A 15,226-nucleotide genomic window follows, 5' to 3' on the forward strand; every position below is an offset into this window, starting at 1 on the left:
TAATTTGTTAATGATATGTAGCTATTTAATTGTTGTTTTTTCCCTGTCCTTATATTGTGTAATCATTGCATTTTCTTTTCTGTGAAAAAAGTTGATCTTTTTTGTTTATAGAGTTTGTCTTGTTAGAGTAAAAAGGTTCAAGTGCAGGAGCACAGTAGACGTATGAAACCACAAGAAGCCACTGGTGTGACGGTGACAATCGCTACTTCCATTGATCCCCCGATGTCCTGCAATCGTCTAAATTGTGTTTCAATCACGTGACTTCTGAGACATCTGAACAAAAAGTTGGACATGTGAGCGAAAGCGAGTTTGTCCTTTTTTTTCCCGGCGGGCTCTTGATCAGTTGGCATGTTTTGTATTGATGGAACAGAAACACTGTGCCACTAGCCCTGCGCATCGTGCAAACCGTTTCTATTCAAACTGTAAAACAATCAACATTAGCTCATGGGCTAGCAGGCTGGTAAAACTCCCACCACTGCATGTAAACAATACAAAGTGTTTTGAAAGTCTGCTTTTGGTTTACAGATGGGAACTGAGCTACAACTAAATCCATCAGTCTATTTGAAACATTTGTGGAATTGGGTTGAACACGACAAAGCTCACTGAAATCAAAACACCAAAGCCTCAGCTGATGGAAATCTGAAGGCTTATTTTTCTCCTATCTGTGCTCGAGCTGCTTCATTGCCTGTCAGTGAAGCCGAGATGATCTAAGCAGCAAATGAGCTTTGGTTCCCATCTGTGGAGGCCATACTGTAACTGTAAACAAGGTGAAAACAGTGCAGATAAACCAGAGTTGGTCTTTTACTCTGACTGTACCACATTTTCAAAGGTCCTTTATTTTTTTTTTGAAGTGGAAGTAGCATGTACTTAGTGGAAGTAGTACTCTGAACTGTACAAGAAAAAAAGATGTATCAAGAAAACAGTCAATTCGTGGCTCTGTGTCTCCTCCTACTAAAAAGGTTTTGGCAGGCCACCTTTTTTGTACGTAAAGTAGCCTTGATGAACAATAAAGTGCTTTTAAACCACAGCCTGAGTGTGTGTGGCCCTCTGTCCTGTAACTGGTGTGTGTGTGGCCCTCTGTCCTGTAACTGGTGTGTGTGTGTGTGTGTGTGTGTGTGTGTGTGTGTGTGTGTGTGTGTGTGTGTGTGTGTGTGTGTGTGTGTGTGTGTGTGTGTGTGTGTGTGTGTGTGTGTGTGTGTGTGTGTGTGTGTGTGTGTGTGTGTGTGTGTGTGTGTGTGTGTGTGTGTGTGTAATGGTTATAAGAGATGGAACGAGGGGATGGAGAATCAAATGGTTGCAAAGATTAACATGATGTATGAAAGCTGTAGGAAGAATGTAAATACACATTTGAATTCAAACTCACATATAAACGGGGAAATAATCATTTTATTCCAGTTTTTGTTTAAATACTTAAAGAAGAGAATTAGGGCGAGACGTAAGATGAGTTAAAACAGAATTATGAGAACTTAAAGTCTGAATCCTGAGTTTAATCTCACATGCGAGGATAAATCCTGGGATGTTATTTTAGAATTGAGCATTTTCCTCCCAATTCTGACTTAACTCTTTATGTCCCACTGCACTAATCCTCTTCTGTTAGTAGCCAAACTCATATGGAAATACATTTCATCACACTGAAAACATTGGACATGTTAGCAGATCACACACACACAGGGTACATTGTAAAAAACAAAAACAAAAAAAAGAAGCAAACTGCACAGGTAAGCACAAACATGCGTAAACAGAAACAAATCGTTAAGACCGTCAGTTTGTCGATTATCCAGTTTTACATTTACCTTCAGGTTTTCTGCATTTACAGTAAAATGTTTCTATACGAGAAGCCACAGGTGAGTTGCTGTACAGTAACATCTGTGCAGTAATACTTAGAAAGGAGCAGAGCTGGTCTTAGTATTAACTCAGTGAGGTGGATGGATGTGCTGGGCTGTCCACTCTGTTTTTCTCTTATCATAATTCACCTGAAGCTCTTTTTTTTTTTTTTTTTCTAACTGAATGAGTGATGTAGCAGATGCAGGATGTCACAGTCTTGCCAAAAGGCTCTTCAGCGAATCCATTAAACGTGTTGATGGAGGAGACTGAGCCTGGGACCATTCACTGGAGCATTTCTATTCGTTTTTTTTTGGTTTTAATACAAATGTGTTTGAGTGTTTTGTTGTGTTTTCGCTCAGGGAGCTGAGCTGACTCCAAACTGTGAGGAAATGTGACTGAGAACATCATTACGTAACAGGGGGGAGGTGCCCTCTCTCTTCTATACAACAGCTTCATACACACAATACGGAATATGGACGTGATCCCATTCGTAATGTCGCAGTGGAAAACACATTCAGCTCTCTGTGAGTGTTTATTAATAGAAACTGATTTGTTCTTCCTCTCTTAATCTCTAAACCTTTGGTTGCGTGAGACCAACAGGAAAATTAAAGCTTTTCAGCAACTTTTCTCAAGCAGCTTTTGTGACTTTTTTTTTTTTTGATGATGTCAATTCTATGAAAGCGTCCAAGGTGGCAAACAAAAACCGTTCACTCCCCTTTTCTGTGTGAAAATGAAAAAAAAATCCATTCAGAGGAAACGTGGATTGGAGCGTCCGGTCCTCTGGTGGCTCGGGGTTTCTACATCCAGTCGTTCAGATGCTCTCATCGTCGCTCATATCCCAAATCTGACGAGACACAGAAACAGAAAAAAAAAAAAGGTGCAAGTTATTATTTTGCCTTCAAAGCCATGTCAACATGATTTGACCACAATATCCTGAACTTGAGCTCCCTGGTGTTTCTGCGTCAGTGGGGGGTGCTATGAAAAGCTCCAGTTTCTCAGCGTTTCTCACAAAGATCTCGCAAAGATTTTTTCTGGAGTGAAGTGTTTGAAATATTTCCATCACACTGTGCATTGTTTGTTTGCGCGCTTGTGTGTGTGTGTGTGTGTGTGTCAAGGTCAATTATGATCTTAACAAATCACAGTGAATGTCTGGGTACAGTAGAACAGTCGTTAGTGTCATGTGGCTGTGATGAGATGTTCTCACATAAAGAAGTGGAGTCAAAGTCGCATTTAAACATCCACTGAGCTCAATCTGAGATAGATAGATAGATAGATAGATAGATAGATAGATAGATAGATAGATAGATAGATAGATAGATAGATAGATAGATAGATAGATAGATAGATAGATAGATAGAGCTTTCTTTTCTTCTGACCAGGAAGTGACAGCAGCATGTGACTCACTCACACCAACCTGCTTTGCAATTCTGTGTCAGTAAACAACAGTGGCCTTCTCATGGCAGCAGATTCTTCACATTCCCGCTCCGTAAGACGTAATTCACATACTTCTAACACTGGAATGTTTTACACACACACACACGGTTTTGACACATACATGCAGGATTCCTTCGAATGCGCTGCTTCACCACTAAAAGGAGCTGACATGGGAATTCCAGTGCAACAGATCCCAACCAGAAGCCTCCTGCTCTCATATCGTATAATACTCCATTCAAGGCAGAGGCCACACCCACACACTGTACAGACCCACTGTATGATGAAGGTCACTCCGGAAAGCTGAGATATTCACTTTAGAGAAAGTGTTTTTTGTCTTTTTTCACACGCCTATCAAGAGAACACAGGAAGTCATTAGAAGAAAAAAAAATCACAAACCGGCTGAACAACATGCAAAGTTGGGTTGGAACCGATACTTAAAACCATTATCAGTAATAACACTAGTTACTTCCCCTGGATGATTTGTCTGACTTGTTTTGTCAGAGCTTCAGTATGAAAACACCAAATTATTCAGTTAAGGCAGAACTTGTGTTGCCAAGGCTACCATCTTTGACTCTGTAATTTCACAAATGAGATTCAGACAACAGAATTATGAACTGTGAGTGCAGAAGAGCATACAACATGAACAGAGAAAGAAGGAGATGGATATATGATGAAATAAAAAGTTTTCCATGCCTCACCACAGTAAGTGTTGTGCACTAATGCCCCACAGTGTGAAGGGGACTCACCATGGAGGGGCAGGTACAAACACATAGTCCTGAACAGCACACACACCAAGAGCTCTGTCATTTATACCATGGAGTCAGATCTGACACGTTCATGTGAAAAAAGTGAGACTTGTAATAAATCAGTTTCATATGAACAGTCCAGACCTCTCAGCATGTCAGCCTCATTAAAACAGAGATAAACCGGTTTTTAAGGCTTTAAGCTCCAGCATCATGACTTAACACTACGTCAGGGATCAATTCTTGCAGCTGCAGTTTCTGTTTCAGTTGACTTTTTTGGACTGCAACTTTATCTTGATGAACAACAGCTGATCCATCTGCCTAGTACTTCTGTGAAACATCTTCAGCGATGGCTATAGTTGACTAACACAAGCTCAGTTAGTACTGACCTGTAGGTGTCAAGATTTTTAGAGAGGAACTATGTAAGTCTTGTTGCTTTTCCGCTGTTTTGCTAACCCTCGTCCTGGCCATGTGCATTTGTTTACAACGAAGCCGGCGAGAAATCAATCAATCAATCAATAGAGCGGTACATAACGGTAGAAAACGTTATATATCATATACAATGTTACAATGTGTATATTTGTGTAGTTTATCAAGAGATTACGGGTTACAAGGTGAGTTTTTTTTCACAGAGACGTGGGTTAGGACACTGAGTCGCCGGCGCTGATCTTGCAAAGTTGTTTTTCAGCCAAGAGAGGCAATAAGTGACACCCGGGTGGAAGGCAGAGAGTTAAGCCATTTATTAAATTATCACAATTAGCTGTTTAATTATGGTTAAAAATGTTCCTCTTTAAAGCTCTGGTTGTGAGATAAAAATGTGTTACTCTTAAAGTGGAACTATGCAAGTCAGTTGCTTTTTCGCTGTTTGGTTGCTCCCCCTACAGTTTCGGAGTGCATATTTTCACTGTCATACAAAATCACCACTAACCCCCCTCCTCCCCCCCTGGCCATGTGTGTTTGTTTTCAACAAAACCACCGAGAAGGCAATCTGTGGAGTGATGTCTACCTACCGAGGTGGGTAACGTTAACAAGAGATTACAGATTACGGAGCGTGTTTGTGTTGGAGTGCCATAAAGCAGTCTATGTAATCCTCGCAGGGCCGGCTCTAGCCATTTTGGTGCCCTAGGCGAGATTACTCCCAGGTGCCCCCCATATAATAATAATGATCATAATGATAACATATCAGTGTATCTGTGTGTCCCCTCTGACCCTGAGATACACAACTTGCACAACAATCAGTAAAAATTAATTGAGTCAAGTCTCTCGACAGTCATGAGAACACCCTGTTGGAGTGCTTGAAATTAGTATGAAAGTCTTTGCTTTACAAAAGCAGTGGAATATACTGTATAAAGTAATAGATAAGTGTAGAAAACAAGTTAAAATGAATTTTGTGAAATCGCTTTTTGAGCATAAATGATATCTCTCATTCTATTTTCACCAAATGTCTCAAATGTAAAATAAAAGAAACTGAATATTGACTTCACATTACATTTCAAACTTCATTAGATGTGTGTAGCCCTAAATGAGAAATTAGCTTTTCTTCTCTCTAAACAAAATATTTACTAAACAGAATTTACAATATTTAGTCTATAATGTGCCATCCTAGTCTCGCTGGCCAGACCCTCCTCCAGAGAAGAATAATGTGTATAATGTAATGTAATGTAATCCTGCATAGTTCCTCTAAGTGAAATATTTCCAAGAACAAAGTTTCTCAGCAGGATACAGCTAATGTGACAGACAGTGACAGAGGCCTGCTGTTTCAGTTTCAACAAGGATGTTTTTGACTCTCTTTTTGTTTCAGCCTGACCTTTGCATTTGAGTACTTGTGGTCAAAAGCAGCTTGTGCAAAAAATCTGTCCAACCTGTTCTGCAACATTTTAACCTGAACAAAAGTCCAACCAGAGTGAGTACCGACTAAAAACTGAGAGTTGCTCTGGTGTTACGTCCCTGTGGTCTTCGGGCAGCACTTTTTTTCAGAGACTGTGTGTAGCTGGAGAGTTGCAGGGCAGCGTGGAGAATGAGGGACAAATTCATATCAAAGCTGGATGTTCGGCATTTCTGCTCCACTGCTGCTGGGGAGCGAGCATCAAAAGGACAGCAACCAAAGAGCTCTTTGAAATGAAGCGACACTGGAGCCCCTCTCTGGACGGCTGCCATGCCGCACTGATGGCGTGTGTGTGTGTGTTTTGAGAAATCTTTTGTGTGAAATGAAAGAGACTGAGAGGGGTGGTGGTGGTGGTGGGGGGAAGGAGAGACCTTATGTAACGTGAATAGCTACAGCAAACCGAAGCCAACAACTTTACTACAGTCTTTCAGGCACGGCTGAATACTTGGGATGTTTCTCAACCTTTTTACCTCTGTTGCAGCAACGCGCATAAGCAGATTGCTGCAAAGCAGAGATCAACATAAATCACGTCTCTGCTCGCTCCAATTAGACAGCTTACTGAGATCACCAGCTTCTTTCATTCAGAGTTAACTAATAATGTGGAGCTGAAAGTAAACCCATGAAAAACAAGTTGTAAGGCTCAGTTTGTTCTAGTAAATCTCATAGGTGCATTGAAAAGTAAATGAACCAATGACAGTGAAATTTGCAGGTTCATATGGACAGTAACTATTTTACAACCCCTTCAAATAGAAAAACAGTAAAGTAAGTGTTAATGTGGAGATATTGTAAGTTTTGCTAGTGCAACACAGCCAACATTAGCATTAGCAGCTATTTGAGTTCAGCATTAAACTTCCCTTCACACTCTCTAATAGTTCCAGTAGTAGAAAGTGGCCCTTTTGTTGTGCTTCTATTTCTATTACTCTATTCTTCTCTTTCACTGAGTTTAGCATGCTAACCCGCTAGCACCTGTCCGTCCAGACTTTCCGATACCGAGGAAGAGGCACGCTGCTCAGAGGACGTATTATAACCTCTTGTATTGTAAATGCAATGAGGGCTTAAGTAAACAGCTGTCAACGCTAACATTTGCAAAGGTGCGTAGCATAGTAGGTTATCAGCCAGCAGAGTAGCATCTTTTTTTCTCTCCTGGATTTTGGTCAGTTTACATTTGAGCCTTTCCAGCTAATGTAGCACAGCATCATCCCAGCTAGTGTTGTGTTTGTCAAACACATCTGTTTGTCTTCATCCTCAGAGACTTTCTTCTCTGGAAACATTAAAGCTATTTTTGAAAATAAAAACATGTTAAATTTGGATTTTTCTTATCTTATCTTTTCTTATCCTAGCATCATATTTACTTTTTTTTTTCAGTTGAAATGTGTTCAACTGAAGCAAACTGATAGATGTTGGTTTAACTTTTGGGACATTTTCATGGGTCTTTCTCCACTATTTCAAGGAAATCAGAATTCTGATATTGTTGCCTCATTTGGTAATTGTAGTTTAACTACTATTGACGAATGAAGCAACAATAAAACAAATTGTTAGTTGCTGCCCCTGCCTGGATTAGCCTATGGAACCCCCCGCCCCCCCCCCCCCCCCCCCACCCCACACACACACACACACACTTCACACATACAAACAAACACCATGACAGCACCTCAAAGGGATTGGCAGAAACACAATCAACGACACATCTTTAACTTTGAAGCAGCCTTATCGCTTCAGGACCTTCAGTGACTGTGGGTAAAGGGGGAACAAAAGAAAAGAAGGTTTTCTGGATGTTTCATAAAGTCCAACAGTAAGCTGCATGTAATCATTGTGTGAATGTGTTTGTGTTTGTAATCAGTTGGGCTCCGGCTGATATGACAAGTATAATCCAGGCTAGTTGTTGAAACAAGGCTGGGATCTGATCAGATAGAGGTTTTAGCTCGGAGCCGAGGCTGGTGGAGTCGCAGCCAACCCTCTGCTACTGCTGATTATTGTTCTCCCACAAACACAACGCAAGCCTCAGCATGAGAGTCTTTAGCAATATTTGCCAGTCGGCAGGCCTCTGTCTGTCGGAGCACTGTCTCTGGAAAAGTAACACCACAACTACAATGTATTTGCAGTCTGGCATGACAGTTATTAAGCAGCAACTTAAGGAGGATTTCGGTGACATTTCCAGTGTCGGGCCGCATGTTTGCTCCTTAGGCAACTGACACAAAAATACTGAGCCTATACTTACAGGAATACATCCTAAGTGCGGGTGGCCCCAGTGGGAATCCACCCTCTGAAGCCATTCAGCTCGGCGCTGCTACACAACCACTGATGGGCTTTGCTGTTAAACACACATCTGCTTTACATATTAGACCTGACACCAAAGCACAAAGCGCAAAGTCAAGCTTTCATCATGGAGACTGGCTCCATCTGATATGCAATTAGTGGACCACACAGAGTGACGTGGTTTACGGCTGCTGGATACAATAGTGACTGTGTGCTGAACACAGGGGAGGAGAAGTAAGGACTCCTCTCAGAGTCAGTGTATATTTCATTCCTGTGATCTTAGGATGGTTTATGTGAAGATGCTGTAGAGGCTGCTACTGATATCTGTCACTACAAACAGTGGCTGTCACCCAGGCTGGACACTGGAGAGATAATCAGCTCCTTACAGAGATGGAAAACACTGTCCTGGCTCCATCTGTTCGTCTTTTCATCATCCAGACACTTGTTTATATAACATACATGTTCATTATGGTTTTAGATATGATAGCATGTGAGTGTTTTTAGCCATTTTCTCATTGACTTCTTCATTTATCATTCATTTATTTGATAATTCTGCTGGGGGAATTCGAATGGGGAAAACACAGAATCACCAGATTTGACATGGGAAGACTGGATTTAGATTTGCCTTCATGCTGTATGTTGCTGGATATTTATTAATTCACTTGAATGAAAATAGAAAATATAGGTAGAGATACACCCGTATATTATTATATATGTGTGAGGGTTGTTTCTTGTCTGAAACAAGCTGCCTACATCAGAAACATCTTTAACGGTTTAAAATTGGACATTTTTTTTCTGAATTTACAATATATTCAACAATATTTACATATATTTTCTATTTTATGTGTATTTCATTTCGAGCCACTGTGGTTTTCATAGTAACATGACGGCTTTCAGCTCAGGTTTATGCTACACTGGAAGAGTAATGTAAATCTTGGAAAACTTGATGCAGTGAGAAAATGACTTGTCCGCTTACTGCACATGATGAGGTGTGTGTCTGGAAGTGGCTCGAGTCAGCACTACAGTCAATTAAAACGCTCACAAGTGAAAAAGTAAAAGCTCATATACATTCAGTCTGTCTGGAGAGAGTCCAGGAGTGGATTCTTAATATCAGTAATTGAAGCTTTGGCAGAGAGTCCCACAGAATCAGATTTAGGAAATAATTATTAAGAGTTGCCTAATATGGGAATGTGATGGGATGTCTAACTGTTTGCTTTTGCGAAAAATTGCGTGATCATTGTTCAGCGATTGCTCAGAATTATTAAAATTCTTATTTTTCTGATCTATAAAATCATCCTTAGTCTGTGGAAATAGCAGCACAGGGGAATTAGTTCAAATAAAGCAGCGGCAGCCATGGAAATTCTTGTTTCCTTTAACAAATGAAGGAACATCTGTTAGCCATGGGGATGCATTTGATGATTTGTGTTAAAGAGGGGTGGATGTTGGGCCTTTCATCCCCTCCCCACTGCCCCCCGAGGGCAGGTTTAACATCAAGAAGGGGGGAGCAAAGAGCCACACGGCTACTTCTACAATCAAAGAGAGATGAACTCGTTGGCAAGTCAATAAAAGTAAATAGACACGTTTTCACATGTTTCCAGTTTGGTAGTTAAAATAAAGGTTTAAACTCTCCGGAGATAAAAGATCTCCCCCCTCTCTCCATCCATTTTTACCCGACACAGCTTCCGTCTTTCTTTGTCCCTGCTTCTCTCTTTCATTCCCATCCTCTCCACTGTCTAAACCAGCATCCACTCATCCTGTAAACACTTACATTACCTAGAAACACTGCACTGGAAATGACCTAAACGGCAACAACAGCAGCAGCAGGTGTGTGTGTGTGTGTATGTGTGTCTGCTGATCTCATGATGCCGAAACAGTTGTGCAACTCTGGATGACTTACACATGTGCATAAGCAATCACAAAACACGTATGCACTGCCAGCGCACATCAATCTCCACACACATCTACTGGAGAGCACAGATAGATACACACACACACACACACACACACAACCAGATGAGCTGTGGGCCGAGGTCAGCTGATGTAAATAAATAATGCCGTTTGGGGTGTAGCCTTTCTGAGGATTCGGTTTCCGGTCCGGACAAGTATTCAGCTGTGAAACGGCGGCACTTTGAAGTACAAAGGTGTGATAAGGTCTACAGTCACCTGAGGGGCGACCGGGGGGAACTACCTTGATCTGGTTTGGCTGGAACCAAGAAAGTCTTTTATCTGAGGGGAGAAAAAAAGAAGAAGAAAGAAATCTGGCTATTCTTTTTCAAATCTCAACTAGGAGTGTGAAAATGACACAGATGAAGCTGGAGTTTCATCCACTGAATTAAATAAGTCCTTTCATGTGCAACTGGTTCTTTTCCACTTTTGTCATTTCCTTGTGGGAGACAAACTTTTGTTTTTTTTTTGGTAATTTTCTGTGCCGCCCTTCTACAATGTGTCTAATTCTTGGGATAGCATCCTCTTCCTTTGATTCAGCATCTTACATTACATGACATTTTGGCAAATTGGCCCATTGCCATAATCCCTATAGTCTTAGCAGTAGTTTTGTTACCTTTAATTGTCGGTGCAAGCTATTTTTAGAACAGTGGAGCAGAGCCGCGAGCTGCTTAGAGCTATGCTACGGAGGCTCATGGGATTTCTTGGTTTCCCTCATCAAACTCATCAAATACACAATCCAACAACTCCAAACGCTCTGGTGGACAAGTTGTGACCTGCACATTCACCACGCTATGAAATAATAATGGAACGTTATTTTCGAGGTAAATTCATGCAAAACTGTCGATGCGCGTTCCCGTCTGGGGCAGTTTTTCAGCAAGCAGTCTCTTCATTTGCCACTAAAACAACTGTGTCTTGTAACGCTCCGTTATTATCTCATAGCATGGTGAATGTGCAGGACACAACTTGTCCACCAGAGCGTTTTGGAGTTGTTGGATTGTGTATTTGATGAGTTTGATGAGGGAAACCAAGAAATCCCATTAGCCTCCGTAGCATAGCTCTAAGCAGCTCGCGGCTCTGCTCTGCCGTTCTAAAAATAGCTTGCACCGACAATTAAAAGTAATGAACCTACTACTAAAACTATAGGGATTATGGCAATGGGCCAATTTGCCTGAATGTTGAACTATCCCTTTAAACATAAGCTCAACATTTGTGTTTTTTCTTTACTTGAAATGCATTTGTAAACTATGCATTAATCTATGGTGTTGCAGTTCCTACCAGGAACGACCATGAGACACGCAGGCCTCAGATATCAGCCGTCCTGTGACACCCTGTCCAGCTGCAGCAGCACCCGTCAGCAGGATGGAGGTGCTGACTGAGTCTGGAATAATGTGGGAGGCAGGTTCAGAGTGACTGTGGCTCCGTTTCCGTCCCGGGATGTGTGTAAACACTGGATGTGTTTGGCCTCCCAGGATTTAACTCATTTGCATAATGTTTTGGACTCGGCATGTTGCACACTGCCACATCTACTCGTGCATTTAGGCTGTGTGTGGTTGATCTTAGGTTATTACTGATGTGGAGATTTTCCTTTGATTCCTCAGATGTCCACATGTTCACTGGCATACACTACCAGTCAAAAGTTTGGACACACCTTCTCGTTCAATGTTTTTTCTTTATTTTACTTTACTTGCTACACACTAGCTTCAAACTGAATCTCAACCTTTTGTTTTGATGACAGCTTTTTACACACTTTCGATTCTGTCATCAGCTTCATGAGGTCGTCACCTGGAACAGTTTTCCAACAGTCTTGATGGAGTTCCCAGAGGTGCCGAGCGCTTGTTGGCTGTTCTGCCTTCACTCTGCGGTCTGACTCATCCCAAACCATCTCAGTGGGGTTATGGTCAGGTGACAGATAGCGCTCGTGTTTTAATTAACATTTTTGTGTTTCCACGTTTCCTTTTGTGTGTTCTTTCATAGTTTTGATGTCCTGTATGAATCTACAATATAGAAAGTAAAGACAATAAAGAAAAAACATCAAATGAGAAGGTGTGTCCAAACTTTTGACTGGTACTGTATTATGCAAATACATTATATGCTGTGTATAGGGAACTGTATCTGTGTGTGTAAAGGGTTGCTGACCTTGGTTTGGAGATGAATGGGGTCTATTTAGTTTTTGTGGGTTGTACAACAGGCAGACAACAAGTCTGTGCTAGGCTGTGATTATTCAGTTGTCCATCATTTTTGATTTATTATGACTCTTGAATTATTTATGAAAATGCTACTGGAAATGTAATTGCTTCAACAAATATTGGGAAGAGAATGTGCTGTGTTCCAGTAAAATAGATTAACTGGGATTAAGGGTGGTGAACTCTATTGTGTCCCAAGATCCTCTTCCCGTAACACATTTAACTCCTCACACACACACACACACACACACACACACACACACACACACACACACACACACACACGTGCAAGTACATGCAGTCAATGCATACAGACGCTGATGAGAGCATCAGCGACTGTGTCAGCAGAGAAAATGACCTCATGAGGCCCAACACAACACCGACTGCTGCTGCAGCACGCTGCATTCCCAACTGCATTCCTGAAATCCCCTCAGACATTCCTGCACAATGTGGCGGGAATTTGCAGCGTGGTGATTTCACCGGCAGAGAGGCGGTTTTTACGCAGGGGTGAAAAGGTAAAAGGTCACATCCTGAACAAAGTCTGGGGGAGAAAAAGGACACGGCTGTGACCTGAACCTGCCTGTTTTAGAGCCATGGCCTCACAGTGAAGGTGGGAGGAAAACACACACGTCAAGGGAAACTTTTGTGAATAAATGTCCAGTATTAGTGATGCTGCACGATGACTATCAGTACAGATAATTATTGGCCCGATATTGACCAATAATTATTGGCAAAATACACAGATAAATCAGATAATCACTTTTTTTTTGTTCTCTTTCTTTTCGTTGTTGTTTTTAGCTGCTGTGAGGCACTTTGTGTTGCTTTTAGCATGAGAGGTGCCGTATAAATAAATAAAAAATTGAATTTGAATTTAGAGCCAATTATAATTAGCCAACCTTGCCTTAATTTCGCTCATTTTCAGTCCCCTGAGTTGATTTGAAACAATAATAATTTTATGAAGAGTTATAACTGTTCTTGTTTTTGTTGTGTTGTTTGGTTAAGTCATATGCAGAGCTACAATGTTAAAGGGACAACGAGGAGTTTGTATTTGGTTATAAAAGAGTCTCATATTAATGTGGATGAATCTACGTTACCACTTGTTGATGGGTCCATTTTCGATAAATATATCGTTTTGTCTTCATCGTTATTTTGTTATTATTATTAGTGGTCGGCTCGCCCAGCATTTCCTACTTCCGGTTTCGCGGATGCTGCCCTTTTATTTGTCATTTCACTGTGGCAAAAACAGCACAGAGCAGCCACACATTTACAGAATAAAGCACATGTGCCTCACTCTACAGTCCATGGCCTCACTTCTCTCTGTCAACAGAACCTGCAGATAAATAAAGCAGGTGCTGATCTCTCTTGTAAAACATGGAGTTTACTACAATGTAAAAAAAAAATGTGTAAAGTGCATGGTAGACTAAAATAGAAAATAAAATAGGAAACAGGTGCTGACTTCAGTAAATGTCAAGACGCACGTTGCTGCTCAAACAAAGAATATGATGATGTATGTTACGACTGCTACAGTGTCCAATCCAAACAGACGCACGCTTCATTAATGGGATCCAGAGTAGAGCCCGACCGCGCTGATATCACATCTGATGCTAATTTGGATGCTTACTGAAGCAGCAGACATCCAGGGGCCACGAGCTATCAGAGAAGTCTCCAACAGTCTTTTTCAGGGACTAAACAAATGTGAGTTAAAGTAAACACTTAGGGTTTATTTCACCTCACTATATATCTTTCAGTTGCCAACATCCTTCTGATCTGCTGCGAGCCCCTAATATGTCAAATCTGTGAGTCCTCGAGTCTTTCTAGGTGGCGCAGGTCGGGGCCCATGTGAGGAGAGGAGAGGAGCGTCACGTCACGTCCTCCGTTCTCTCCTCATTACCACTTGAGGCTATTCAAAGCCACCCGGCAGTAAAAACATACAAGTGAAGGACTCTAAATCTCCTAATGCCTTCTGTTTAATAAAGTAATGTCTCCAGGCAGCATATACAGTTCCACACAATAAGCAGAGCTTTGGCTAATATTGCTTGGCAGTAAAAACAGTCATTTGATAAAGTAGTTCCAGATGCCTCGATGGATAGAAGACGCCGGGACCGCGGAGAGACTGGGATTCAGAGTCGGAGCCGTCGCTGTGTCCCCGTTTTGGATGTGGAGCGCCGTCCCCGAGAACCGAGGAGACGTCCTCCTGACTGTCTGGACAGTGGACATACACAAGTATTGCTGTTGTTGTTGTTGCACAATTGTAATACGTGTCTGCGTCTCTCCAGTCTCCGCTGTCTAATTACTATACAAGTGATCTGGTGGGGGCCAAAACTTCATGCTGCTGTTCCTTTCAGAAAGCATCATAATCAGAGGTCAGCAGCTCAGGGTATCAATAATCCAAACCTCCACATCTCAGTTCAAACCACAACCACCAACCTCCTTTTTTTTTTTTTTTAACTATCATTTTCTGCTCTTCCACTTTTTTTTCTTTTTTTTTTCACTGGCCCTTTGTGTTCACTCTGGATCCAGTTGCTCTCAGGGGGGAAACACAGTGAATGGGTTAGATGTGTGCGTGTGTGTGTGAGGGACAGGAAGAGGAAGAGGACATAGGTGGAGACAGGAAGAGGAGGGGCACCTACTAACCTAAGATGCCCCTTCTTTCTCTCTCTCCCTCTCTCTCAGCAGCACATGATCCGTCCTCTGGGTTAGAAAAACTGACCCGTACGCCCACACTGCCACACAAAAGCCAATAACAATAACTTCATATTGATCATAAAAACTCTGCTATTACATCATGGTTACACAGCCTGTGTTTTTGCGGTAGATTCCACATAATGGGCGACTGTTCTTCAGCCCATACTGACGCTGCTCACTGGAGGCCTGGAACGACTGTTCGCCCCACACGTAGCACTTCTCCCAATGACCTGACGACTACTTTAAAGGGATAGTTCAACATTTTGGCA

The 15,226-nt window shown here is 41.7% G+C and overlaps 1 protein-coding gene across 1 annotated transcript in view; it reads right to left on the bottom strand.

Annotated features, from left to right (window-relative positions):
* Nucleotides 1-1,374: 1,374 nt before the first annotated feature.
* Nucleotides 1,375-15,226, bottom strand: part of atg7 (ATG7 autophagy related 7 homolog) — a 64,332-nt gene continuing 50,480 nt past the window's right edge. Inside the window, exon 19 of the mRNA XM_083970999.1 lies at nucleotides 1,375-2,668. Coding sequence (XP_083827125.1) covers nucleotides 2,636-2,668 — 33 coding nt within the window. The 3' untranslated portion in view covers nucleotides 1,375-2,635. The remainder of the gene's footprint in view (nucleotides 2,669-15,226) is intronic.

This window comes from Trachurus trachurus (genome assembly GCF_905171665.1).
Source record: "Trachurus trachurus genome assembly, chromosome: 5".
Classification (NCBI taxonomy): Eukaryota; Metazoa; Chordata; class Actinopteri; order Carangiformes; family Carangidae; genus Trachurus; species Trachurus trachurus.